Below are 27,974 nucleotides of genomic sequence, written 5' to 3'. Positions count from 1 at the left end.
GCCTTTTGTGTCTGACATTGAGACAAGCAAACTAGCCCTTGGAGCCAGTGTGATAGTCCTGGGTTCAGATTGAGATGCAGGGCACAAACAACTAGGCTGGACTTTGAGGGTTCAAGACAAGCTCGAGGCAGAAAGGCAGTCCTTCCAGGTACAGCAAAGCAATCTTGCAGAGAGCACAGCAGCAGGCAAGCCTCCGAGAGTCCTTTTGCAGGTCCAAAAGTGAACTGAAGAGTGGGTCTGCGGGCCCTATTTGTATACCCAATTCTGCCTTTGAAGTTGGGAAAAGTTTCTAGAGGTTTCGACATGAGTAGAATTTCCTGATTTCCCTTCCCTGCCTGGCTTCAAGCTGGCTGCAGTGATAATATGAAGGTGATAACCTTTTGTATGAAGGCAGAGCACAACCTGTTTAGTTGCAAATGGGGTTGTGCTCAGCTCTGACCCCCCCTCCATCCTCCCAGCAGATGGCCCATTCAGGCATACGTGATCACTCTATTGTGTGACTGGGAGTAATTCACAAAGTCTAACTGTCCATTTTACCCAGTCATGTGACGTACGACATCATGAAGGCACCAGAAGGCTAGGGACAAGAAAATGCCCACCTTCTAAAAGTGGCGTTTTCAAAATTGCAATGTAGATTCGGACTTTACCATTAAAGGGGATTTTATAGATACCAAACATGAACTGCTTACCAGGTCCCAATCAAAAATTAGCACTTATTAAATGAAATAAGGCACCCCAACAATATCATATGGGACAGGTAGGCTTCAGAGTGGTGAATAAACACATTTAGGAGTTTTTCATTACCAGGACATGTAAACCTTAAAAGTGCATGTCCAACCTTTTAATTACCATGCAGCCTGTCCTATGGTCTACCTAGGGCCTAGCTTAGGGGTGACTTATATGCAATAAAAGGTGAGTTTAAGGCTTGGAAAAGGGGTTATAGTGCCAAGTTTAAAACTGCAATCACGCTGAAATGGAAGGCCCGGGACTTGTTTAAGGAGCTACTTAAGTAGGTGGCACAATAAGGGCTGCAGACTCACTAGTGCTTAATTTATAGGCTGTGGGTATACTGTATACCACTCTACAGGGACTTAAAAGTAAATTAAATATGCCAATCAATTGGTACAAACCAATTTTGCCATTTTAGGGGAGTGAGCATAAACACTTTAACACTGGTTAAAAGTGGTCAGGCGCATAGAGCCCTAATACCAATCAAAATGAATTCAGCAACAAGTAGAGGCAAAAAGGCAAATAGTTTGGGGGACACCCTGCAGAGAGGGTCAGGTCCAACAGTCTTACTCAACTTGCCAAATGCTCTTCAGAACTGAAACACGCTGGATTGCAGCTGCTTGATTAAACTGATTCACTACATCCTTGAGTGCTCCTATTGCTTTCTGGTACACACATATATATATAGACACTTGGGTGGTCATTACAACATTGACGGTAAAAGCCGCTTACCGCCATGCAGAAGACTGCCAACACACCGCCGCGGCAGTGGAATTCCGCCACGGTCATTATGACCCACAGCTCGGAATCCGCCAAAATTTAGACACTCACACAAGTCCGCCACACCAAAGGTCAGTGATAAACTGGCGAAAACAAAACCTCCACTGTCACGCCAACAGAAATACGCCCACACTATCACGACCCACGAATCCAAGCGGCAGTCTTTCAACAGCGGTATTCCATTGGCGGTACACACCGCTGCGCTCAAAATACACACACTCTTACAAAACACTACTACATTGGACAATTCAAAATACACACACCTGATACACATACACACACCACACCCACACACCCAATACAATATAAAACACACACCCACATCACCCACAAACCCCTACAACCAAAGTCCCGAAAGAAGGCCAGAGAGAGACACTACAAACTACAACCAAGCATCCACAGGCACACAATACCATCACCCACATAACATCCACCCAACTCACACAACACACCACTAAATATCACCCCACACATCACAACACACACCACCCCACACATCACCCACACCACCCCATGGCACGGCAAAGACCCCCAAGGTTCTCTGAGGAGGAGCTCAGGGTCATTGTGGAGGAAATCATCCGGGTACACCTCCATAGCTAGGAAGATGGAGCTATGGCGAAGAATAGTGGACAGGGTCAACGCAGTGGGACAGCACCCAAGAAATAGCGTTGACATCAGGAAGAGGTGGAACGACTGTGATATCAAGACACCACCTTGAGGTTCAGAGGACTGGCGGCGGACCCCCACCTCCTCCCCCACAACTAACAACATGGGAGGAGCAAGTTTTGGCTATTCTGCATCCTGAGGGCCTCGCAGGAGTAGCTGGAGGATTGGACTCTGGTAAGGCAAATCTTTACTACTATATCCCCTACCCTACCTGCATGCCATCACATACCCCCACCTTCGGCCTCACCCCCCATCACTCCAACTCCTCACAAATGTCCCAATATCACAAACCACACATCCCAACACCAAGCCCTGCATGCAAAAACAAAGCATGGACACCCATCACCAAAGCATGGCCACTGCACATACCCATACACCCCCCTAAGCCATCATCACACAAGGTCCCACACAGGAATGCAGGCACTGGGGTACAGGTCACCCACCCATTGCACACCCTGGCACACACAGATGCAATAATCATGTTTTTACACCCCTGCAGGACCCCTACCTAACGTCACCGCACAGGAGGGTCCAGACATGTCCACACCACCAACAGTAGAGGCCTACAGTGATGACAGCAGCTCTGTCCAACTGGATCTAGACGACCAGCCCGGCCCATCTGGGACCTCGGGACAGTCGGTTCCCTTGACACAGTCAAAGGCCACCACAGAGCTTCCCCCCTCTGGAAACACCAGCACAGCACCCACCCAGAGGGCCCATACCTCTGTCCCCAGGACACGTCAAGCAGCAGTGTGTCCACCACTACAGGGAACCCAGACTAACCCACCACCCCAACAACAACAGGGACCTGGGGGCAGTGGCAGTGGGCACACGGTTCAGAGGACAGAGGCCCAGGGAAACAGGGGAACTGGGAGGGCTGCTGTGCGACAGGGGGAGGACAGGCCCAGGGAACCTACTCTCCACGAGGCCCTCTCCAACATCATGGGAGCGTAACATAATTCCCAGGAGACGATGGCAACGGTACTGGCCAAGTTTCAGGAGGCCCAGTGGCTGCAGGAGGAACAGTATTTGGGCTTCAGGGAGGAACTCAGATCCATCAATTCCACCCTGGGCACCATCGTAGGGGTGCTGAAGGAAGTCCACAACACCAGGAGGGACACTGTGGCACAACAAGGGGCCCCTGACTCTAGCCTGGACGATGAACTTCCCACCACCTCCGCAGGCGCTAGTGGACAGGTGGCACCGCCACAGGACCACCACACCAGCACCCCACCCCCTGCAGAGGGAGAACCACCCCCCAAACGGTCCCTGAGATCAAGGACAAAGACAGAGAACGATGCCAAGACCCTTGCCAAGAAATGAGACCACCCTGAATGTTATCCTTTTGTCCCACCTTGTCACCCTGTCCATCCTCAAACTGCCCAAGCTCCACTTCCTATGCCCCTTTGGACAATGCACCTGTGAGACTAATAGACTGGACTCTGCCATGGACATTCCTCCACCATCACCATTTTACAACCCCCTCCAATATTGAGCACTTTAATAAACACCCTTAAAGCACAAAACAATCTGGAGTCTGTCTGTGATTTCAAAATAGTGTATTAGCAATTACAGTGACAAAATGCTCTTTCAATTGGAATGTCAACATACCTATGTCACACAGCTCTAGTCCATGAGGAAAAAAAGCAGATGTCATCCAGTGGGACCCACATCTGTGAAATCGTAAGGGAAAGTGACAACTCAGTGACCATACACTGGGTGAAAAGGACAGACCAGTAGAGAGGTAGTAGTGTTAAAGTACATGTAGTAGGCAGGTTTGTATTCTTACCTGTGTCTCACTGGAAGTATTGCAGGATCACAGAGTCCCTGTTGTCGATGCCCTCTTCTTCTGCTTCCTCGTCTTCACTGTCCACAGGCTCCACAGCTGCCACAACACCTCCATCTGGACCATCCTCCTGCAGAAAAGGCTGTCATCGCAAAGCTAAGTTGTGAAGCATATAGCAGGCCACGATGATCTGGCACACCTTCTTTGGTGAGTAGAATAGGGAACCACCTGTCATATGGAGGCGACTGAACCTGGCCTTCAGGAGGCCGAAGGTCCTTTCTATAATCCTCCTAGTTCGCCACTGGGCCTCATTGCGTTCCTCTGCCCTTGTCCTCGGATTCCTCACTGGGGTCAGTAGCCATGACAGGTTGGGGTAGCCAGAGTCACCTGCAAATGGCGAGGGACAACTGTTAGACACACACTAACCTGTAGGGACATCCACAGACCCAGACAACTATTCCCACTGATTTGGTTCTAGGTGCTCACCTAATAGCCACACACGGTGCCTCTGGAGCTGCCCTATCACATAAGGGATGCTATTCCGCAGGATGTAAGCGTCATGCACTGAGCCAGGGAATTTGGCATTAACATGGGAGATGTACTGGTCGGCCAAACACACCATCTGCACATTCACTGAATGGTAACTCTTCCGGTTTCTGTACACCTGTTCACTCCTGCGGGGGAGGACCAAGACCACATGTGTCCCATCAATGGCACCTATGATGTTGGGGATATGTCCAAGCGCATAGAAGTCACCTTTCACTGTAGGCAAATCCTCCACCTGAGGGAACATGATGTAGCTCTGCATGTGTTTCAGCAGGGCAGACAACACTCCTGACAACACTTAGAAAAACATAGGCTGGGACATCCCTGATGCTATGGCCACTGTAGTTTGAAAAGACCCACTTTCTAGGAAATGGTGTACTGACAGCACCTGCACTTGAGGGGGGATTCCTGTGGGATGGGGGATAGCTGACATCAGGTCTGGCTCCAACTGGGCACACAGTTCCTGGATTGTGGCACGATCAAGCCTGTAGGTGATGATTACATGTCTTTCCTCCATTGTCGACAGGTCCACCAGCGGTCTGTACACTGGAGGATGCCGCCATCTCCTCACATGTCCCAGCGGACGGTGCCTATGGAGGACAACAGCGAGCACAGAGTCAACCAACTCAGAGGTACGTAAACACAGCTCATTCAGAAAACCATTCATAACCCAAATTTTGCATGTATGTGTGTTGAGCCAAGGCCTAGATATGTGTGACGCAGTTATAAATAAAGCCATGTGGGCCCCTGAAATGGCAGCTGCCTGACCTGTAAAGTGGGACAATGGGATGTGAGGTAACTGTGCTGGCGTTGTACACTGTCGCTGTAGGAGGTCGAAGACCGCGGCGCAATTCTACATTGGTTAACATTGGACCCTATGGGTCCCAGGAGCCAATGACGACGTACGCCGGCGGTGACGGTATGCACCGTCACGGACATGACCGGCATTTTCTATCTGTTCAATCACTCGATACCTGATCTTCGTCAGGAGAGGACCTACATTGCAAGTGCTGCTGTGACCTCAGTCTGGAAGAGACAATGGTTTGAGCGTCTGGGAAAAGGGCCCCTGCCTTCACCACAGAGGAGTTGGAGAAACTCGTGGATGGGGTCCTCCCCCAGTACACACTACTCTACGGTCCTCCAGACAAACAGGTAAGTACACTGTGAGCATGCTATATGGCTAATGCCTGTGTGGAGTGGGGTGGATGAAAGATAGGGGGGGGAGAATGATGCGTGCATGAAACGAAGGTGAGTGCATGTGCCATATGGCAAGGATAGGGATGCGGGCCAATGACTGTGACGGTGCAGTTGGTAATAACTTCTCTTTTTCTCTTGTACAATTCATGTAGGTCAGTGCCCACCAGAAGAAGGATATTTGGCGTGCCATCGCCAAGGACGTCCGGACCCTGGGGGTCTATCACAGACGAAGCACCCACTGCCGGAAAAGATGGGAGGACATTCGCCGCTGGAGCAAGAAGACGGCAGAGGCCCAGCTGGGGATGGCCTCCCAACGTGGGAGGGGTGCCCGTCGCACCATGACCCCCCTGATGTTCAGGATCCTGGCGGTGGCGTACCCGGAGTTGGATGGGCGCTTGAGGGCATCACAGCAGCAACAAGGGGGTGAGTACACTCACATTCTGCCGATTCAGTGCGCAGTGGAGATGACTTGGTGGGGGAGGTGGGCTGTGGGTTTCCCTAGGCCAGGACGAGTGTGCTAGTTAAGTCCCCTTTTTCAGGCAGAGTCTGTGGCACCTTCCTCACCTGGGCACAGTGCCAACTACACCTAGTCAGGCTCCTGTGACATCCCTGTGTGCAGATATCGGCCATAGCCTTGTGGGCCATGTCCCAGGGATTGAATAGTGGACCCCAAGTGCTTGGTTTAGTGCAGGGGGCTTCTTTGTCTGTCGTGTCTGCCAACGGTAGTGGTAATGCATGCACTCAACATGTCTTTCTTCTGTCTCACCCCCTTTTTGTGGTCTCCCTGTACATGTGTGCATTAGCATCATCAGGTGGAGGAGCAGTGGCACCGGAGCAGGAGGGAGCTCCACAGGTAGCTAGTGTATCCACCAGAAAAAGCGTTACCGAAGGTAAGTAACTTGCTCATATGTATGTACATAGATATATATATCAAACACAATGCAGCGGTTCCACAATGACGTGCTCAATGGCTGGTGTTGGTGCTGGAGGGTAGACCGATTCCTCTATTTACAATGTTCAACCACAAGAATTGCACTGCACTCCATAAAGGTATCCATTCCTTTATTCTTGACAGTGCAACAAACCACGAACAGTCTTTGTCCAAGTTAGTGAGTCCTTTCACTCTGTTGCCCTTTATACTCAAATGTCACAACATCCATTAGGAGGCATTATGGGACTGCTAGTATGTTAATTCAAAGGCAACATTATTTAAAACACAAATTATATGATAGAAAACTTTGGTTTATATATATATATATCTTTTCTAAAATGGTCGAATTTATACTCATATCTACTAAATATAATTCAAGATCATATATTATTCAAATTCTGTTCTTTGTAATGATCTTCTATAATGGTCTATATTTTATATTTGATACCTAATCAATCATAATTTCCTGAATATGGTATATGCCTAATTTAATAATAGGCTAATCAGGGTATAGTACCTCACTAAAGTCTCTTCAGGTCGACATAATTAATATAATATGATCTTGAATTAATCTTATGTATCATTTCAATCCAAGCTGTATTTAGATTTACATTTAAATCTTTTTTATAAGTGTACATAAAGCTCCTCATCATTAGTCAAACCCCGAGGGGACTTAGTTCTTAACTGAATAACTGAATAATATATTTGGACTCTAACTGTCACAATTTTCTTATCCTGTCTCTGCCCCTCCCATGTTCTGGAATATGATCTATCCTATAGTATCTCAATGTTTTCCAACTGTTCATTTCATGTGTTTTCAAATGTTTAGCCAATGCATAAGTAAAATCATTGTGCATAATTGCTCTTATATGTTCCAAAATTCTCTTTTTAAGCATACAGATAGTACTCCCAATATATTTGAAACCACAATGGCATTCAATCACATATTCCATATATTTTGTATTGCAAGTAATCCTATGCTTAATATGAATTTCAGTGTTATTATGCATCAAGAATATCTTTGTAGATCTTCCAATTTTACAAGCTTTGCAACTATAACATTTTGTAAATCATTTTTGCTGTTCTACTAGCCAGTTATTGTTACATTTCTGTGAAAAGTGTCTCTTTACCAAAATGTTCAGGATAGAAGGTGCCTTACGGTATGTTACTAAAGGTGTAGAGCCCACTGTAGGACCTGCATGTAGATCTTTACATATCACATTCCAGTGTTTGCGTAAAATATTTTTTATTGTACCACTTTCTTTCCTGTAATTCATCATCATTCTCAAATGATTCTGTTCCTTTGTCTTTTCTTCTTCAAATCTTTTTGGAAACAATACATCATTACGATTAATAGTTCTCATCTTCTCCAAATTCTTATTTAAAATACCTTGTCCATAACCTCTCCTTTTAAATCTTTGAATTGTGTCTTCGGATTTGATTTGAAATTCTTCCTCATTTGAACAATTTCTCCACATACTTATAAGTTCTCCATATGGTATGCTTTTCAAAAATGGTTTAGGATGAAAACTCTCTCTGTGTAATATACTATTTGTTGATGTTTCCTTATGGTATAATGTTGTTTCTATTCTATCATGTTGAATATAAATTGTCAAATCCAAGAAATTGATAGAAGTTTGACATGTTTCACATGTGAATTGTAATCCAACATCATTAGAATTCAAGATTGAAAATTACGCCAAAAATTATTTCTGTGATTCATGCAAAATGATAAATAGGTCATCAATAAATCTCACCCACAATTCAATTTTCTTTACATACATCCCATTGGTCATAACCCATGCTATTTCCCTTTCTCACCAACCCATTACTAGGTTGGCGTAAATTGGAAAAAAAGAAATACCCATTGCTGTTCCGCACATCTGCTGAAAAATCTTATGATTAAACAACAAAATATTGTTTTTGAGACATACCTCAATCATAGAGAGTAACATCTTAGAGTGTTCTAATTCTGCAATTTCTTTTTGCCTTAAAAAATATTCACAGGCTTTCAACCCTATTTCAGGTTTAATTTAGGTGTATACAGATACTACATCAATTGTTGCTAAAAGATACTCATCACTCCAATTATTGTTTGTTAAGATTCTCAATAAATCCCCTGAGTTTTTAATGTAGGAGCTCAAGTTCATTACAATAGGCACTAAGTAGTGACCCACATATTCAGATATTCTTTCATAAAGTGAATCACATGCCGATACAATTGGTCAATTTATTAAAGATTTATGAATTTTTGGAAGAAAATATATTGTAGGAATGGTTGGATTCTAGTTTTGAATGTATTTGATGAATCAGCCGATTAATTGGATTATGACTGAGTCTTTTGTAGTTATATTCATTGTTTAGTTGTCTATAGGCTTCTTAAATATAATCCAGTGTGTTGAGAATCACAATGTTACCTCCCTTACCAGCTGGTTTTATTAAAACCTTATCATTGTTGGCTAGATCCTTTAATTCCAAACATTCTTTCATGGTTAAATTCTCCCGTGTTCCATGATGTCTAGATTTTTTCTACTTTTCTAGATCTCCCAATACAAGTTCCAAAAAAGTATCAATCTTATTTCCTGGTGACAAAATTGGACAGAATTTTGACTTCTCCTTAAATTTGCTGAATATATGTTGGTTAGTATCAATTTCCAATTGCTGTAAGACTGACATTTCAGTGAATTCATCATCCTGCAAATCATGATATGAATCAAAAAAAATTTCAAATCTGAAATATGATCAATACATAATTCCATATTTTCTGATTTATTGCAATTTCTTTCACTTTCATTAATTTTTAACTCCTGCGGTCGGGTTGCATAGAATTTAATTAATTTCAATTTCCCAATGAATTTGTAAATATCTATCCGTGCATCAACATAATTAAAATGGACTTCTGGGCAAAAGGAAAGCCTTTATTCAACACTCACTGTTCCGTTATTATTAAGATTTGATGTCTCTATTATTTCTTCTGACTCCTGAGAGGACTTTGTTTCTTTTCGCTCTAAGAGATGAAAAAGACTATAAACAGAGGAGAGTATTAACTTTTGCAAAAAGATTTGAAAGTTTAAAACATTATGTAAAGTGGAATGATGTAAAACAAGGTTTGGATTGTGTAGATGTCTTAAGTGAATTGGATGTTGACCTAAGCGAAGGAGAGGGGTCCTCAGGACATGATGATGGCATGACAAGAAATACTTCTTTAGAGGAAATTAAAGTGTTATATTTGGATCAATGTTTATCGAGAGGAAGAGGAAAGAGCAGAGGTCGAGGGTCAGTGCAAAATTTGGACCGACCAGTAAAAAGAAAGGAAAAACGAGAAGAGCGAAAAGAAACAGAAAAGAAACAATATCCTCTCAAGAGTCAGAAGAAACAGCCAAGTTCCAGCAAACACTTCGGGTTTTGACAGCGGGGCCTATAAAGCACGTCCCGCTGTCAAAATCCAAAGCTTTCAACTCTGTCCCCTGCATACATGAAGAGGACAGAGATTAAACGCTTCAGCAAGCACAGAACTGCTGTCAAGGTAGCTCCGTGCTTGCTGAAACAATAGCACTGTGAGGAAAGCCTTATGTGCCAGGTAGCCCGTAAGGGCTTTTTATTAAATGTTTTTTCTTGATTAATATAAATAAAAAATAAATAAATAGGGACAGCGGGGGAGCCCAAGGGCTCCCTTGCACTCCCAGAAAGTCCATAAAGGGCTAAAAAAAAAAAAAAAAAAAATATCATAGCTCAGTGTGAAGGTCACAGACCTTCACACTGAGCTGTGGGGGTTTGAATCCAACTGGAATCATTTCTCTCTTTTCTTTTCTTAAAAAAATATTATAGTTTCTTTATAGTAATAAACAATTTATTTTAACTCAATCACAAATTCCTCCTTCTAAGTATATGAGATATTAAAGCCTAAAAAAACTCTATTTCCCTTTCACTTTCTCTTTCAATCAATTTCTCCCACTCACACAACCACTCAGAGACTTATGCACCCACTCAGACCCACTCAGACATTCATGCACCCATTCATAGACCCCCTCAGACACTCACGCACCCACTCACAGACCCACTGACACCCTCATGCACCCACTCACAGACCTGTGCACACACCCATGCACCCACTAAAACACTGATGTACGCACTCTCACACCCAGGCAGACAATCTGACAGCCACTTTCACCACCAGATACACATGCTCACACCTATTCTCACACCCAGAGAAGCTGCAATCAACTCCCGCTTTTCACAGCCAAAGGGCTGTGCACCACTTTGGTTTGGTTGGTTAATGGGTGTTGGCCGCAGGGTCTGGCTGCAGGCCAGGTCTGCGGGCAACCTCCCGGTGAATGGATGAAGGTCGTGCACGATGCAAGATTGGGTGCTTATAGGGGCTTGGTTTCTGGGCCTAGCCAGAGGCCAGGCCCAGTGTCCGACTGCCGCTGTGCATGGCCATAGGCCATGTGCGGTGGTAGTTGGATTTACGAATAGTAATCCAAATTATTATACGCTAAAAAAAACATAGAAATTCACTGACAAAACTAATGATTACAGGGATTTTATAGTTAGATAGTAGAATTTAAAAAACAGGCATTCAATGAAAAAAACAAGTTACAGGGACGTTATAGGTAGGCTCACATTTTAAACATAGAAAACCATAGAAATTCACCAGTTATAGTTAGAGTTACCTCAAGGAACTATAACTCGTGCCCTAAGGTAACTCTAACTCACGCCCTTTCCATGTACTTCTTATTACCCCACAAATTACGGTGCTCATGACGTCTTTGATAATATCATTGATAACATCAATGTAATATTTGCAGTAACATTTTTGACAAAAAAACTGTGCATAGCGAGGGTGTGAGTTCCAATTACCTTAAGGTAAAATGTAAATCACAAAGGTGCTCTTACAAGTGATTGTCTTTCTGATTGAGTGTGTCCTTTCCTTGATTGAATATTCTTTTAATGAAATCTCATATCTGCAAGATTTACATTTAGCATACTTCCAAAACCCATTACCTTTTTCAGATTTAAGCCACAATGCTACTTTTTGTTCTTGCTTTTGAAAGAAGTGACTGCTTGTCAGAATGCTAGATAGTGAGGGTGCCTTCCTCAATGTCAATTTCAGAAATAGGCCATTTCTGTCTCTCAGATCATTGCCATTTCTTAGCAAATGCCTGTGCTTTTTCATGATCCTTCTTATAGAATACACTTTTCTGATGTAAGAGATGATTAATATTATGTTTTCATTCATAATAACTTCATTTCGATCTCCAGGATCATAAAAGTACATTTTGCCTAAAAGATCATAAAAACATCCAAACAAGATATGACAAAAAATTCTCCGGAGATCCAAAACAGGTTACAGTAGTGCAGATTAATTTAACATATGGGTTCAAAATCTCAATTTACTACATATTATATGAATAAAAACCTTTTTGCGACAGGTCTAAATGAAATTGTAAATGCAATTTTATACCACAAAAGATCACAAGTGGTCAATAACTGCCTTGTAAGCTCTAGGAAATCAATGAAAAAGGGGGGGTGTCTTAAAGGCGGGTATAAAGCATCATGAAGTTACAAAGTTCACATTGGGAATTGTAATCACAAGAGCCAATTTTGGGGCCAGGGCCAGTTTTTTATTCCTTTGGGTTTTTCCCCCCAATTAATGTGTGTGCAATTTGCAATAAGGTGTTGTATCAGACATCCAAAGGGGGGCATGCATTACTTTGCGTTATTTTCCTTTCTTAGTGATGTATAATACGTAATAAAGTGCTATGTCCAAAATCCTAGGAAGACCATTCATCCCAAATTTCATTATTTACATCATGATTATTAGAAGTAAAAAGACATTAAAACCATCTCAACTGTGGGTGAATCGCTTTGCCATTTCCTAGTCTGCTCCTTTCTGTAGACACTACCAACACCAGATCCAAGTTGACATTAAAATCTAGAAAGTGAAAGAAAACAACAATATGCTTATGTTAGTGCAGAGAATTCTATATGCCTCCATATAATGACCTGCACCCAGCTTCCTATAAAGAGGAGCTACCCACTTTCTTCTCTTGCTCTGGTATGGTAGGCAAAAAAACTGAATATTCGTAATTGATTCTGTGGCCTCACCACATAGGACTTCCTCAGGTACAGCTCTGGACCAGTTGCTACAGAATCCCTTGGTCGGCAACATCCAGTATCTGAAATGGATATATAGTTTATATGCTAAAAGTGGAATAGTTTCATCTATGGCAGCCTCATACGAGGGAAATAGTTTAACATCACAGAAATCCCATGCCGAGAACCTCTGCTAGATACAGTTTGTTGAGTGGCAGTAAATTCCCAATAGATTTGTTTTAGTTTGAGTTTTGGTTTGGGAATATTTTCATTAACTTTAGACTCCTTCATTTATAAGTGTCATTTGATCTTCTGCTTCCTCTAGGACTTTCAAAGGGGAACCCCAAAATAGGCATCGCCTTTTCATTCTTCAGGGATTGATACTGAGTTTATTTTGTGTGAAACAGTTTCTCTTTATTCTTGATATTTCTCCACAGTGTATGCTCCATTTGACCGCCCAGTCATAGTGGCTTGTAGCATGAAGGACATTATTTGTGGTGGTAGTTTTTCTAAGTAACGCAGTTTCCCATCTCTGATCCTCCACGTAGATTAAAGTATCCAAAAATTAAAAATTTTAATCAGTGATAGTATGCGTGAATCAAAAGTTGTATGTATTGTTGTTAAGACTTGTGAAATATTCTTTAAAGTCATCCACTCTACCATTCCATATCACAAACACGTTGTAAAGTGCTTGTGCTCTTTTCTCCAAACATGGTTAAATTGGCTTACACCCTATTGTCATATTTCATTTACTTGTAAGTCCCTAATAAAGTGGTTCCAGATGTGCACATAGCCTGTTTATTAAATGCTACTAGTGGCCCTGCAGCACTGATTGTGCCACCCACTTAAGTAGCCTTATAAAACATGTCCAGGTTTTCTATTTCAGCCCGAGTGTGCAGTTGCAAACTGCCATTTTGACTTGGCAAAGTCAACATTTTGCCACGCCTAAACTTTCCTTTTTGAGACATATAAAAGCCCTAAACAGCCCTTAGGTCAGGGTGTATTGTATTAAAAAAAGTTAGACAAGTACTTTTTAAGTTATAAATGTCCTGGTACTGAAAAACACCTACATTGATTTTTCACTATTGCAAGCTCTACTCCTCTCATAGGATAACATTTGGTTACCTTATTCCATTTAATAAGTTATGACTTTAAATTGGTAGCAGAAAGGAAGGTCATGTTTTGTGTCTGAGGAATCACAAATGAAAACCCTCTTTTATGGTAAAGTTGGATATTAAGTCATGATTCTGAACTAGCCACTTTTAGAAAGATGGCTTTTTCAAGTCCTAAACATTTGGTGCCTGCAGCCTGTTTCTGGGTCAAATGCCTTGGTGTAGTTGTAGCTGGCCATTGTGTATTCTCCCAGACAGCACCACAATAAAGATCTGGGTGTTGGCAGGATGGTTTATCCTTGCTTAATGTAAAGGGGAGCTATCACCTACCTCTTCTGCAATTAAAAAGGCTCTGGCCCAGCTCACATAGAAAGGACTTCATTCTAGCCTAATGTGTCCCCAGACTGGGAGGGCAGGGAGGCAGAAAAGTCCCGACACCCCTGTAAGGGGAAACTCTAGAAGCTTCTCCCACTTTAAAAGAGGGCACCAGGTGTAAAAAGGGGATCCTCAAACCCACTCTTCAGAACACCCCTGGACTTCTGAATACTACAGAAGAAGAATGCCCCTTGCCCTTCTGCTTGAGGCCTGCCCTGTTTGCTTAGGAGGAAGACTAGACATGTATCCTTCATCCCAGGTTTAAGTGACTCCAAGGGTCAGCTGACTGACTTCCTGTCTGAGCTACAGGGACACAACAAGCTCTAGACTCCTCCCTGCAACTGCCCATCTGACCTGCAGCACTGGACCTGCACCTGATTCCTGCTGGCCTCTGCTGAAGTGAGTTCCTGATCCCCAAGTGGTTCATACCCAGGTCCTGGGGCCTTGGCTGGCATCAGAGAGAGCTCCTCTTGGCTTAACTGAAGGTTCCACAAATTCCGAAGCGAAGCGATGTAAAGCAACATGAAGCTCCTCAAAGCCTTGCCACACAGCTGCAAGCGCCATTAGAACTGACGCCGAGAGAAGCAAAGCCTCACTACACAGCCACCAGCCTGATCAGAATCAACGCCTAGCAACTCAAAGCCCCACAAAGCCTTGCTGCAGAGTTCATCTGAACCTATGCAGAGTGACGCAAAGCCTCAGCACACAGCTTCTATGGGACTGATGGCAGACAACACAAAGCCCCTCAAGGCAACGCCACACAGACTGGCCACCACACACACAAGGTACAATCCTCAGCGGGCCAGTCTTGTGCCTGGCCTGAACTTGTGAATTTTACTTGGTCCAGCATGACCAGATACCATCAGTTAGCTTTGCACCATTTGGTGCTACTTTTGCCTAAATCTTTAAAATTGCATATCTCCAGTTCTACTAATTGACATTTCGTAATTTTAGCATCAAATAATTTGTTAAATATTACTATATTCATGTAAATTAGTGTGGATTTTTTATTTTCTTGTGTTTTCAGGTCATTACCGTTTGTGAGCTGCATTAATACACATCGCCTCTAGGATAAGCCTGCCTGCTTTTGTGCTAAGCTACCAGAGGGTAAAGAGCAAGCAAATTTAGTGACTTTGGGCCAGATGTAGCAAAGGTTTTTACCCATTCTGTGTCTATGGGAAAAAGTGTTCGTACATATGGCCCTTTGTGTGGTTCACCCTGACATGGATTGTGACTGTTGTTTGAGTAGGATTCACAACTCCCTGACTGTCCTTGCTCTCTTCCTCTTTTCCCAGTCTCTCCTGAAGCTGCTCTCTTTCCCCTCCTCTCACCACCGACATTGCTCCCGTAGCTTATCACTCCATGCATCTCCATTTGGTTCACCTTCATACCTGCATTCTGCTTTCTCACTCCATTTCTACTCTGTCAGAAAACATCCCACCGCTCTCCATTAGCATCCTGTAACCCACAAGCATAAGGTTTTCATCCCCTGCGTTCTCTGGGTTATTCCCTATTTGAACTTCTGCCCATTGATCTCTGACTGGTCAGGCTTGCAAGGTTATTCCCCCTTTTATTTTTAACAAGTGGGAGCAGTGGCAGGACTGTGGGCTTATTCCCATTTTACGAGTCATTTCTGCCAACTCAAGCGAGGCACTCTAAAGTGGGGTTGGTGACGTTATCCCCATTAACCAGGATGATGGATTCCTCAGTTTCAACCAGTGTCTGCGCTGAAACTTGGTGTCCAATGGTGAAGCCAGACAGCTAGACATTAGTGCCAGTGCATGCAACACTGTGGTTATCATTTTTACTTGGCATACTTAAGCCTAACAATCATTTTGCAAATTTTAGTTGTGGGACCTCTCTAAAACATTGCCATTGATACAGAGAAAATAATTAAATAGGCAAGAGCGGCATGTTGTTTTTTACTTGGCACTCCTAAGCCTAAAAATTATTTAGCACATGTTATTTGTGGGACCTTTATAAAACATTGCTGTTATTTTTTTAGTTAAAACCTTTCTTAGTTCAGTTCACAGCACATTTTGAAATACATTTTCTTTCAAATCACATAACAATCCTGTTTTTATTTTCTAAATGCAGGCATTTACACTGTTTGCTACCCACTTCTTGGAACTATGCCACATTGATGCTTTATATCCCAATGTTGAAAACAATAATTTCGAAGTGCAACATGTAAGAAGCAGCACAGGGGCTAAGGAAAGTATTTCGTACACGTATGTGCTGTCCAGAGGTCACACAGAGGAAAAAAACTACGGTAATGTGAGGTGTATTTATTATTTATTCATGTATTTATTGATTTTCTTATTTGTTTACTGTTATTGTAAATCGTTTTTTCTGATAGAGATTTCTAGCTGCAGATTTCTTACCCAGGCATCAGACTGGATCCGGAAACTTTTGCTTGAGCAATATCTCTGCATGCACCTTTAGGTGGCTGTATTCGGTTCCGCGTGGCATCATCAGCGTCGTTGGCCCTGAATGAGATGTTGCAGTCACCTTTATAGACCCCACCCAGGCACCTGGGTGTTAGTTCTTTTCTGTCTGCGCCAGTTAACATAGATACGGAGAAGGCTATTTAACAGGCTTTTTTTTATGCTTTGTCGAGTATTTTTATAAAGTGTGTTGAGATGACATCTAGAAAGCTAGGATTCAAGCTGTGTGGTGGCTGTCACCGTGCCATGTCGGTTACGGACCCTCACCTTGTCTACCTATGGTGTCTCGAGTGCGACTCGAAGTAATGCTGAGACTGTTATCCCAAGGCACCAAAGGCTTTGTTGGAGCAGTCTCTGAAATAGTCCTGGCCCCTTGATATAACGTCATAAAAAAATTGTTGTCCAGAGATTATCATTTTTAAATTTGTGTTTTTGTATTATTGGAGAAGTAACCTTGCTAATCCGGGCTGATTTTTTCTGGATGATATTTTCAAAAATGGCGGGTATGCTGCAGTGATTATGTAAGAATTCAGGAACCATGAGACCTATATACTTCATTTTGGTGTCAAAACATAGGTTTTGGTGGTCAAGTCAAGTTTCAAAATGGCGACTATAATAGAGGAAGAATAGACATATATAGAAATGAGACAAATAAGGGTTTTCAGTCCTTTTATTTATTCACCAAACAATATTTATGATCTGGATATGAAAATAATATGTTTATCACTTTCATAGTTTACTTTATTTAATTGTTTTGGCAATTGCTTGTGGTACATTTTCAGATTTGAGAAGAGCATATCGACAGGGACATCTTTCTGTAGTTCAGGTTTTGCAAGTACATGTATGTGTAAGTTCTGTGGGTAGAGGGTTTAGAAATGTAACGGATTTTAGCACCCCATCAATATCTTCCCAACCAAATTCACACAGATCTTTCTCTATATATACATAATCCAAAATATTTACACATCTTCTGATAAAGTAAAATGCTCTTTGAATGCGTCCACAAACAGAATATTGCGTAGATAGATGGTTACTTAACAGGACAGATCTCTTGAACGCACTGTACTGAAGATTGTCAAATGTGTCACAGTCAGAGTTCGTTTTCCACACACACACAGGGTATTTTTCTATGTCTTTAAAGTCATATTCTTCTTCTGTCTCAGCAAATCCTTTTAGAAACTTCACAGGTTCAGCAGTTAAAGCTGCAAGCTTTGCTCCAATTTTGATCAAAGTATCATCACCCTTAAAAACATGTGCCTTAATAATAACATTGAGCATTTCTGGGTCACGTTTCTTGTACCGAACATGCGGGCGGGATTAAGTGCCTATTCTAATCTGTTCATAATGTATCCATAACTTTGACAATCTTTGACTTGTGAATGTTACAAAAATCTAAGTAGAACAATAATTACATCTGTTTCATTTGATTATTCAATGACTCGATTGGAACCATTTTGAACAGCCCACTCAACAAGTGGCACAGCACAAAGGTCAGCTTGCTCATATTTTCTGTTAAGTTCTTGAACAATTTGGGCCATACCTGCTGAACATATCTCTGCAGGCACCAACTCCTCATTGACAATCATTCCACTTGCAATAATTGAAAATTCAGTGTTTACTAAAACATCAGCAATGTTTTGGTGAGTTAACATCTCCAAGTTTGTCTTGTTCGATGTGGATGGCCAGAATTGATCAAGTTGCATAGGCATAGGTGTTACATTTTGGATGCAGCCATAGTCAATTATTCACTTTCAGACATTTGTGTGATTCTCTCACATTCTTTGACGGATAGTTCAAGATAACTGTCAAAGACAATGTGCAGTTCTTGCAAGGTGCACACTGACTTTGATATCTGTAGAACAGTCTAAACGACCTCTCAAAAGTTTTGCATGGATGAAATCTTTACTATTTGCAATTGTGACATATAGTCCACAACAACAGCAGTTTTCAAAGAGGACACATTTTCAAATTGAAATTCCTCATATGAAAGTTTTTTTTCAAGCTCTTGTATGAGTTTGTGCTTCCTTGGTTTGGTTGCAGCATCTCTATCAAATAATGTTTGTTGGAAGAAGATCGTACAACAGAATGTCCTTGATATATTCACCCATTTCTTTTGTTACATCCATCTCTCTATGTGCTTGTGAAAGTTGTTTTTTTGTAACCTGATTTGTAGCTACTGGTCGGACAAAACTCTTATTATGACAATTAAAGGGTGGAAGTTTAGCTTTAGTGATTATGTCAAACAGCTTTTTCTATTTCAATACAAATCTCTCCCGATTCAGTTCTGTGTATAGTTTTGATCCATGTTCCAGGATATCTAGTGGACATGTATTTATATCATTACTCACATATTGTCTGGTCAGGAAGTTGTGGATTCGCACAGGCTTAGTCATTTCAAAGGGGTTTCATTACTGCTGCATGAAATGAAGAAGGCTGTCAACATGTTTATTAAAATGTTCCTCTCTCTTTCTCAGGAGTTCTTGGTGAGGAACAGTTTCACAATGGTTCAGTAATTTTGAATTCGTCATCTCACAGAAAACACCGCAAAGAGGAAGGACGTCATGGTAAACTGGCTACCAATGAGCAACATATTCACTCTTCCGTGTCTGACCAAGAATTCCTTTGAAGCTTTTCTGTGATCTCTGGATCGTCTGTTCCAGTTTCATATTGGCTCTATAATGATGTGTTTTAGCCATCATATTGGTAACTTATTTTAATATTGTTTTTGTTTCAGGTTTTCAGTTGATTCATATTCATAAACATGAGCAGGTGATAGCAAGAATCTTTACCTCCTGACAGAGTGTTGCTAACTACAAAATCTGAGGACTCCTTCAACAAAGAAAAATGTGTCATATGCCAAACTAATCTGAAAGAAAAGCTAGCAACAACTGCAGCTGGACAGAAAAGAGTTCAAGATGCTGCAGAAATACGGCAAGACGAAGTTCACAAAAGATTCAAACTGATGGGTGAAGCAGATCAAATATTTTATCATTGTAAAAGCAAGGGCTATAAGTCACATATAATGAAAGAAAGCCTGGAAAAAATTAATCAAAAGTAGCAGAAGCCAATGAATCACAAGAATCAATGTCTTCTGAGAAAGAGATGACAACCAAACCCAATGCCCACCCACCTAGAAGATCGATGGCTATCCCTCATCCACCTCCAACAACTGATCAGAAAGCAGAGGATCTTCTATATGTTATCTGTGGCTTAACCAGACCAAGTGCCAAAGAGATTGACAAAAGAACACAGTACAGAATATGTGAGCCCCAAAGGGCAAACATGTTTCTATCTGAAGCTAGTTTCTTATACTATGACGTTTTCAGCCAAGTAGCTGATCTGAACAGTGAAGTACATGTATTTGTAGTGGATTTGTATGCCTAACCGAACTGTATCCTTGCATATGTTTGAAAATATGAATGTACAATGAGCTCCCAGCAACAACTTAACCGCCAGCCTTCAGTTAAGTTTGAACACTTTGAAAAATCAAATTGAGTTTAAAGGCACTCTTGAGTGCTGGCTTTCGGTTCACACTCAGTGAGATCAGAGAAATATTGGTCAGCATTGATGAAACTGTATTGATCCATAATAATGAAATTAAGATTTTTCTGGTGAGAATATGCAATGACGGAATTTGTTGTTGTCAGTCAAACAAAAAGAATGAGCCACTTATGGTGTTCTCAGTTGATTTGACTGCTGAAGTTCTTGCTGCCAGCATAAGGTCACAGGATGCAGTAAAATCAGCAGGAACCATTTTAAGAAACGACCTGAAAGATTTAGATTTCGGACTTAATGACAAATTGTGTGATGCCCCAGCGCTCTGCAAATCATGGGAGTCAACAAGATGCCTGACTTCCTGTTAACATTTTTACATCATTGTTTAATATCAGTAAAGCACAACTGTTACAAACTAAAGTTCTTGATTTCAGAACAGAAGCCGACAACATTGATGATGGCTTTGAAGATACAAGCGAAGAAGAGTACGATAATCCCATGAACCAACAGGCTTATGCTGTGCAACTGTACTGTCTTTTCCAAATCATGTTTTATGAATTACATCACGGCAAAAAGAAAATGGATGCATATGGAGCCAGTGCTTGTCTGACTCCTTTAAAGACCACTTCATAATTACTCAGAGTTGTGGTGCTTTGTAATAAAGGGGGAAGCTTAGTAGTGTTAATCTGCCTGTCATCTTGGGTAGGGATAGAAATTTATTTGGGAGACTCTGCACTTCTGCCATTTAAGGGGCGTGAGCATTGATCTCAGAGATCAAAAGAACTGCCTGTCGGAAGTACTTGAAAGAGGTATAAGAGACATGGAAGGACCATCATTGTAATATCATTTATTCGACCTAATCAGGTTAGAGGAGGTTGTAGCTGGCATAAGAGTTGGGGGTAGTTAGCCTTATATAGGTCTTCAACCCGTAATGGGAACTTAACACCTAAATATGTGATCTCTCTTTTCGCTGCGCGGAAAGGTGCATTGAGAGTCAGTCTGTCTAATTCCCTGATGGGACCATCAGATTGAGTGAGAAGGATTTGGTGAGGTTAACCTTAAATCCTGCCACTGGTTCAAATTCCCGCAGTTTTCTGGACCATCAATGAAGTCTGAAGGGAGGTTAAGGTAAGCAGGACATTTTGCGCAAATAGTGAAATTTTATGATTGGTCAACCCAAAAGGGATGCCAGCAGTTAAGGGTTAAATACTGAGAGCAAACAGTAGGAGAGAGAGAGGGCAGCCCTATCATTTACCTAATTCTAGCGAGATGTAATCCAAGACTATTCCATTAATGAGGACTCTCAAGCAAGGGTGAGCATAAATGGCCTGTATCTGTGTCATAAATATGTCCCCAAACTCAAAATGTCACAGTGTGTGGAAGAGTAATGACCAGTCAACTCAATTGAATGCCTTTTCGGCATCTAAGGCCAGAAGTGTTGCTGGAATGTTTTTCTTGGTGGCTTTTTCAATGAGGTGGGTCACTCGCCGGAGATTGTTGTGAATTTGTCGTCCCCTGACAAAAAATCCAATTGATCCGGGTGGATCAAGTCTGACATGATGTCTTTAAGTCTATTAGCTAGTATTTTGGTGTGCAGTTTCTCGCCTAGGCTTAACAAAGCAATTGTCCTGCAGGAGGAACAAGTGCTCAGATCTTTCCACAGTTTTGGGATCACGGTTATGAGGGCGTCTCCCATGTGCTGGGGTGACAGCTCGTGAGTATGCAATAGAGGTAAAGAGAGTGGTCAAGTTGAGGGCTAGGTCAGCTTTGAATATTTGATAGAACTGGGCCATAAGCATATCCGGGCCGGGGATTTGTGCAGCTTAAGAGAGTCAATTACGTCTTCAACCTTGTCTGGCCAAATGGGCTCATCGAGTTGTTCCTTTTGGGCTGTCGAGAGTTTAGGGAGCGTGCTGTTGGCCAGATAATCAAGTTTTGTATGTGTAAACCCTGGGTCTTTGAAGTATAATGCCTTATAAAAGCCTTGAAAGAACCCTGCCTTCCCCTCTTCTATACAAGTCAGTACACACGGATGGAGTTCTAGGTGGACCTATATAGTCCTTTTCCTGCTTCATTCTTAGCGGATGGGCCAAATGGGTGCCTACTTTATTCCCCTTCTCAAATATGGTCTGCCTGAAGGGGAGAAGTGCAAATTCTGCTCTATTGGCATGTATGGCTGCAAATTTACTCCTAGGTGCAGTCATTTCCGCTGTAGAGCTAGAGTGGGGGAGTCTTTATGGTCTTTTTCTTTTGTCTTTTTCTTCTTGAAGGGGTTCTTCCTGCAGTGCCAACTGCTCCTTGGTCTTTTGTTGCATAAGAGAAGTCATGAGTGATATGCATTTTCTGTGTAACACCGCTTTAAAAGCATCCCAAGTTGTGGCTAAATTAGAATCCTGAGGGTTGTTTATTTGAAAGTATCCTCTAATAGTTGTTCTAAGTTCATCCTGCAGGAGGCAATCTTGTGTCTGGAAAGCTGGTCAAAACCACTTGTGAAAGGAGGGCCTCGGACATGACCGGTTCAAGGTTACCTCCAACTTAGTATGCAATTGTTATACTGTGGATATTAGCATACTAACAATACTGTTATAATGTTTGGCTTTTTTAACCCGGGAGTAGGTCCTATGGGAATGTGAGAAGAAAGTGTAGTCTTTAGGAGTGAGGTGGGACAAATGCCAAGCATCCAGGAGCCCTTGTTATATGAATTTGTGCTTCAGGGGTTGCAAGAAGATACCCGTCTGCGATCTCTGCGGGTGAGTACTGTCTAAATCCGGGTCCCAAATAGTTCAAAATCTCCTAGGAGTATTATCTCTTCGGCAAAACTTGCTAATTGTTTGAGAAAAGAGAATAGGGCTTCGGTCTGATTGGAGTTTGGACCTAAGTCATGCCTATTGTACATTGCCATCCATGTATGAGACCCTTTATCATCTGCGTCCTTCCCTCTTTATTGGCTTTAACAGAAGATGTTTGAAATTTGAAAGAGGAGTGAAATAGCAGGGCCACTTCATTGTGTTTGGAAGTGGCTGATGATCTATAAACCAAAGAATATTCTATAGTGCCTTGTAAGTGGGTTTCTTGCAGGGCCACTATCTCAAACATATGGTCTAAGATGTATTTCCAGAACTTGAACCGCTTATGCGGGGAATTGAGGCCTTTAAGATTCCAGATACCTACGGTGACCGTCATAGGCAAGGGACCATATGTTTTTCTATATAATGTGGTACTCTAACTCTACAAAAAGGGGGCTTTGAATATCTCTGCATGATTCCCCCTTACCTTCACCTTCCTTGTGCCCAGACTATCCCCTCCCCTTTCCCATCAAGTAATACTAGACTCACATTTATAAACAAAATATAACTCAACAACAATATAAAACTTATGAACCCAGAAACCTCACTATCTAAATAACTTATCCAATGGCTCATGTTTCTGGGGAATGTGGTCCCATTCCGCAGGCACAATGCATAAGATCAAATAGTTGCTTTGATAACTCATGCTCCAAACGAATAGGACCTGTAGTCCTCAGACTGTTGATGTGACTGCTTTGGTGGAAGTGGTAATTTGACCAGCCCTCCAGGTCTGGAGGCCGTCTGTACAGGACCACGGAAGTGGAGGATGGGGGTGAGGGGCAGGTCTCCCCATCCCAATCATGGCAAACAGGATTCACTATCCTTGTCAGCCCCCCCACCACAGAAAACTTTGAAGCTTTAAACGAGAAAGTAATTGTCCCCTTCTTTGCCTGATCATCGCCCCTTGCGTTGCTGCTGCCATTGTTCACTTGCTTTAGCTTGAGGTTGGGCCGAGGGTTGGTTTCTCCTTGATCTATTCTCGTCCTGGGGATCAGAGGCATTTAGACCCAACAGGGCCGCTGCTCCTTCCATCTCTGTGAAGTGGAACGATTTGTTGTGTAGATCAAAGGCTATCCCAAATGGGAATGTCCATCTGTATCTCACATGTTCCTTTCTTAGATGATTTGTGACTGGTTTGAGCTGCAATCCCCTTGCTAATATAGCTGGGGCACATCTTGGTACAAAAAACAGGTAACTCCCTGAAAGGAGACTGAGTCTTGGTCTTGAAGGAGTACAGTTTGGCAAAAATGTCTCTGGCTTAATTGCCCCCTCCGCTTCCCTGTGGTCCTACCCTGTGGACCCGCTCCTATTGCACCTCTGGATGACTGTCTCCTAGTAGATTCTAAAACAGCCCCACCATAAATGTCTCTAAATCAGAACCTCTTGCCCCTTCTTCTAAGCCATTTATTCAAATGTTGTTGCTTCTAGAGCGATTTTCGAAGTCCTTGAACTTGACGCCCATCTGCAATTGGTTACATGCACATTCTGTGTCATTTTCTAGAGGGGCCATCCATTCATTAAGATCCCAAATCTTTTCTTTAAGTTCTGAGGCCGTGGCTGCCACCGAGTTTATGTCAGCTTGAAGAGAGGACATCCATGCTTTGATGTCCTTCCTCATGGTGTCTAGTGATGAGTTTAAGTCTGTGCGCAGTTCTTCCCTGAGTTCTTTTTTAAAATCCCTGAGCAAGGCTTTTTGTCAGCACCATCTCTCCTCCGGTAGTCTCTCAACTCTATTGTCTGGGTGAAGTAGCTAGTGACTGTGTACCTGGGCCTCCTTTGGGGGCATAGAGGCTACTTGTCCTAGGAGCTTTCAACATAAGCGGGCTGATTCCTTGAGAGCAATATTGAATTTGGCTTTCTGGAAAGGTCACTGCAGAGAGGGAAAGACTTTGGAGAAGATGTGGTACTCCTGGTGGGTAAGTATGTATTGAGTGCTGAGCAGGCTGGGGTTGAGAATGCCAAGTCCAATGACTCAGCAAGGCAGGACAGACAGCAACAAGGGCCCGCCCTCTCGACGCCTTCCCTATTCACATCTCTCAACGATTTCTAAACCAGGGGGTAGCACATTCATGGAATCTGCAATAGGTGAGCATGGCGAAGGAATTCAGGTTTGAACCTCAGGGATGAGAGCTGTGGGCTTCAGTTGTGCAGGAGGACTCTTAAGGGTCCCTTAAGGGAGGGCTGTGAAGGCCCAAGCCTTCAGGATTTGTAAGGCCTACTTTGGCAGGTTGCTCTGACCTATGCACCTGGCATAGGCAAATCTCAAGGCTGAGGGGCCAGGTGCTGCTCCAGTTAAAGGCCCGGGCCAGGTCCCTTCCCTCCCTCTGCACTATAGTGATGCAGGAATCTGGCCTCTGCTCCTGATGGGGCCACTCAGGATTCCCTGAAACCCTGCTCACCTCCTATTTATGTTGCACGGGTTCCCCCTTTTGGGTCGAATAACTGCACCCGTCTCCTCGAACTCCTCAGGGCAGGTGCCATGTTGAAGTTAGGCAGGAGTGCGGCAAGTTGTTTCCCCTGGAGCACTTCAGGCTCAGCCACCTGGGGGTTAGTTGTCTGTGTGGTCCGGGGCCATGGAGGTGTCCACTACTCTATTGTTCATCATCCCCTTGCACTGCCCCGGCTTAGAAATTACGGTATGGTGCAGCGTCCACCATGTTGCTGCTTCTTCTTCTAGCTGCTGTGGGGGATTCTTCTTCCAGCATCTTTCTGATGGTAACTCAGGTCAGTCTGGACCACCCCAGTTCCTTCGCTCAAGTTCTTTAGTTGATGGGATCCGGTGAAGGATTAAAAAAGGGACCGATTTCTACCTAAATTGCAGTGAAATGCTGAGCTTCTATGGGTTTCTTCCACGCGGCCATCATAGTTTGCCCCTGCCCTTAATAATTTTGATTTTCAAGACAGCTCCTTTTTGTCTGGAACATCCAGCACACATGATACTGCCATGGTGCTTCTTCAACACTGTACCAATAAAGTAGCTGCTGGGAAACAAGCTGTGTTAGCTGTAGGCATATACAAACAAAGCTACAAACTTATAACCCAACTGCCTTGCCAATTAGTGCAAAATCACTACAAGCCTTCAACACATCTCAGTCTACCAGAAAGTTTAAAAGTGGCTGAGGACATGAATCTTTCTCTACTTGATACTGCAGTCCGCAAAGCTACTTTAACTGAATTGATCATATCACTTATTCAGTGGGGACTGAGGGATGAAGAAAAACCAGTTCCTCCATGGGCTGGAATTCATGCTCTGATTTTCCAGAATACCATCCTACTGAAGAATGTTGGGCTTTAACAAGTAATACCATATCCTTACAAAAACTGCCCAACAATATACACAGCTCTAAAAAATGTCCAAAATGTGTGTGCTCAGTTTGAAGACCAGCTTATCCTGCCACTTTTCTGCGATTAAGGTATTTTCCGTATTGTAGCTGACATTTTTATGAGCAATCAAGTAGAATTTGATGATCTTCATCCAATTATGCGAGTTTTCCATGTAATAAAAGTTGTGTTGCGGTGTGCAGGAAGTCATCTCAGCGGATGTGGCATAGACAACACACTTATTGAGCAAATTGGTCGAGCGGAACTCATTATGTTATTTCGTTAAAAAGTATGCTCTTCATATCTGAGGCTATAGAAACATTGGACCAGATGTTTCAAAGCTTTTTGCATTCGCAAATGGTGCGAATGACCGTTTGCGAATGCAAAAAGCCCTTTCAGAATGTATCAAAGGCATTTTGAATACAATTTTAAGGAATCGCTAAAATAGCGATTCCTTAAAATTGTGACCCTGTTTAGAGAGTCGCAAATTGTGACTCTCTAAATAAGAAATTTCAAATAAGGAATCCTTGTTTGCGATTTCTAAAGCACTTGTATGAAGCAATTCCTTAATGCGAATTGGGCATTAAGGAATCGCTATTACCACCAAGTTGAACTTGGTGGTAACCATGTGCAAATTTTAAAAATGCATTTAAAAATTCATTTTTAAAATTTACATGTAAAACACACATGCCCTTTTGGCATGTTTGCACCTTACATGTTGCTAAAATGTTTTGGGGCGCAGCAGAGGGGCCCTTAGGTCCCCAGCACCCTGGACTTTGCATTTCCCAAAATTGAGAATTCCAGTTAGGAATTTGCAATTTGGGACATGCAAAATATTCACAAATATGGGCCGACAGGCCCATAGATGTGAATGGGGGCTGTATCGCAATTTGCGATTCGGTAATAGCATTTGTGATTTTTAAGAAATCGCTATTACCAAATCGCAAATTTCTTAAAAATCGCTATTTCCGATTCGCAAAATGCATTCTTGATACATCTGGCCCATTGTGTTGGGATGCTTTCTGGATAACAATCACAAATTTGGTTTTGCATATTGAAGGAAAGTGCCGCTGTTGGCATGGTTACCTCCCTCTACTTTTTGCCTAGTGTCGATGCCAACTTTGATTAAAAGTGTGCTGGGACCCTGCTAACCAGGCCCCAGCACCAGTGTTCTTTCCCTAAAACTGTACCTTTGTCACTCAGTTAAGTCCCTTGTAAAAGGTACCCATGGTACCAAGGTGCCCATGGCAATGGAAGGTCTCTAAGGACGGCAGCAAGTATTATGCCACACTTGGGGACCCCTCACTTAGCCCATGCACACTGCCTTGCAGCTTGTGTGTGCTGTTGGGGAGAAAAAGGCAAAGTCGACATGGCACCCCTCTCAGGGTGCCATGCACACAAGCTACTGTCTGTGGCATAGGTAAGTCACCCCTCTAGCAGGCCTTACAGCCCTAAGGCAAGATGCACTACACCACAGGTGAGGGCATAGCTGCATAAGCAATATGCCCCTACAGTGCCTAAGTCCCTTCTTAGACATTGTAAGTACAGTGTAGCCACACTGAGTATAAGGTCTGGGAGTTTGTCATTACAAACTCCACAGCACCATAAGGGCTTCACTGAATACTGGGAAGTTTGGTATCAAACATC

At 42.7% G+C, this 27,974-nt stretch overlaps 1 protein-coding gene across 1 annotated transcript in view; it reads left to right on the top strand.

Moving 5' to 3' along the window:
• MSH4 (mutS homolog 4) overlaps positions 1–27,974 on the top strand; it is a 2,042,424-nt gene that overhangs the window by 1,740,669 nt on the left and 273,781 nt on the right. The window contains exon 18 of the mRNA XM_069233217.1: positions 16,316–16,490. Coding sequence (XP_069089318.1) covers positions 16,316–16,490 — 175 coding nt within the window. The remainder of the gene's footprint in view (positions 1–16,315; positions 16,491–27,974) is intronic.

The sequence above is a fragment of the Pleurodeles waltl genome, chromosome 4_2 (genome assembly GCF_031143425.1).
Source record: "Pleurodeles waltl isolate 20211129_DDA chromosome 4_2, aPleWal1.hap1.20221129, whole genome shotgun sequence".
NCBI lineage: Eukaryota > Metazoa > Chordata > Amphibia > Caudata > Salamandridae > Pleurodeles > Pleurodeles waltl.
The sequence above is the reverse complement of the archived record's forward strand: the minus strand, read 5'-3'. Positions and strand labels throughout refer to the sequence as shown.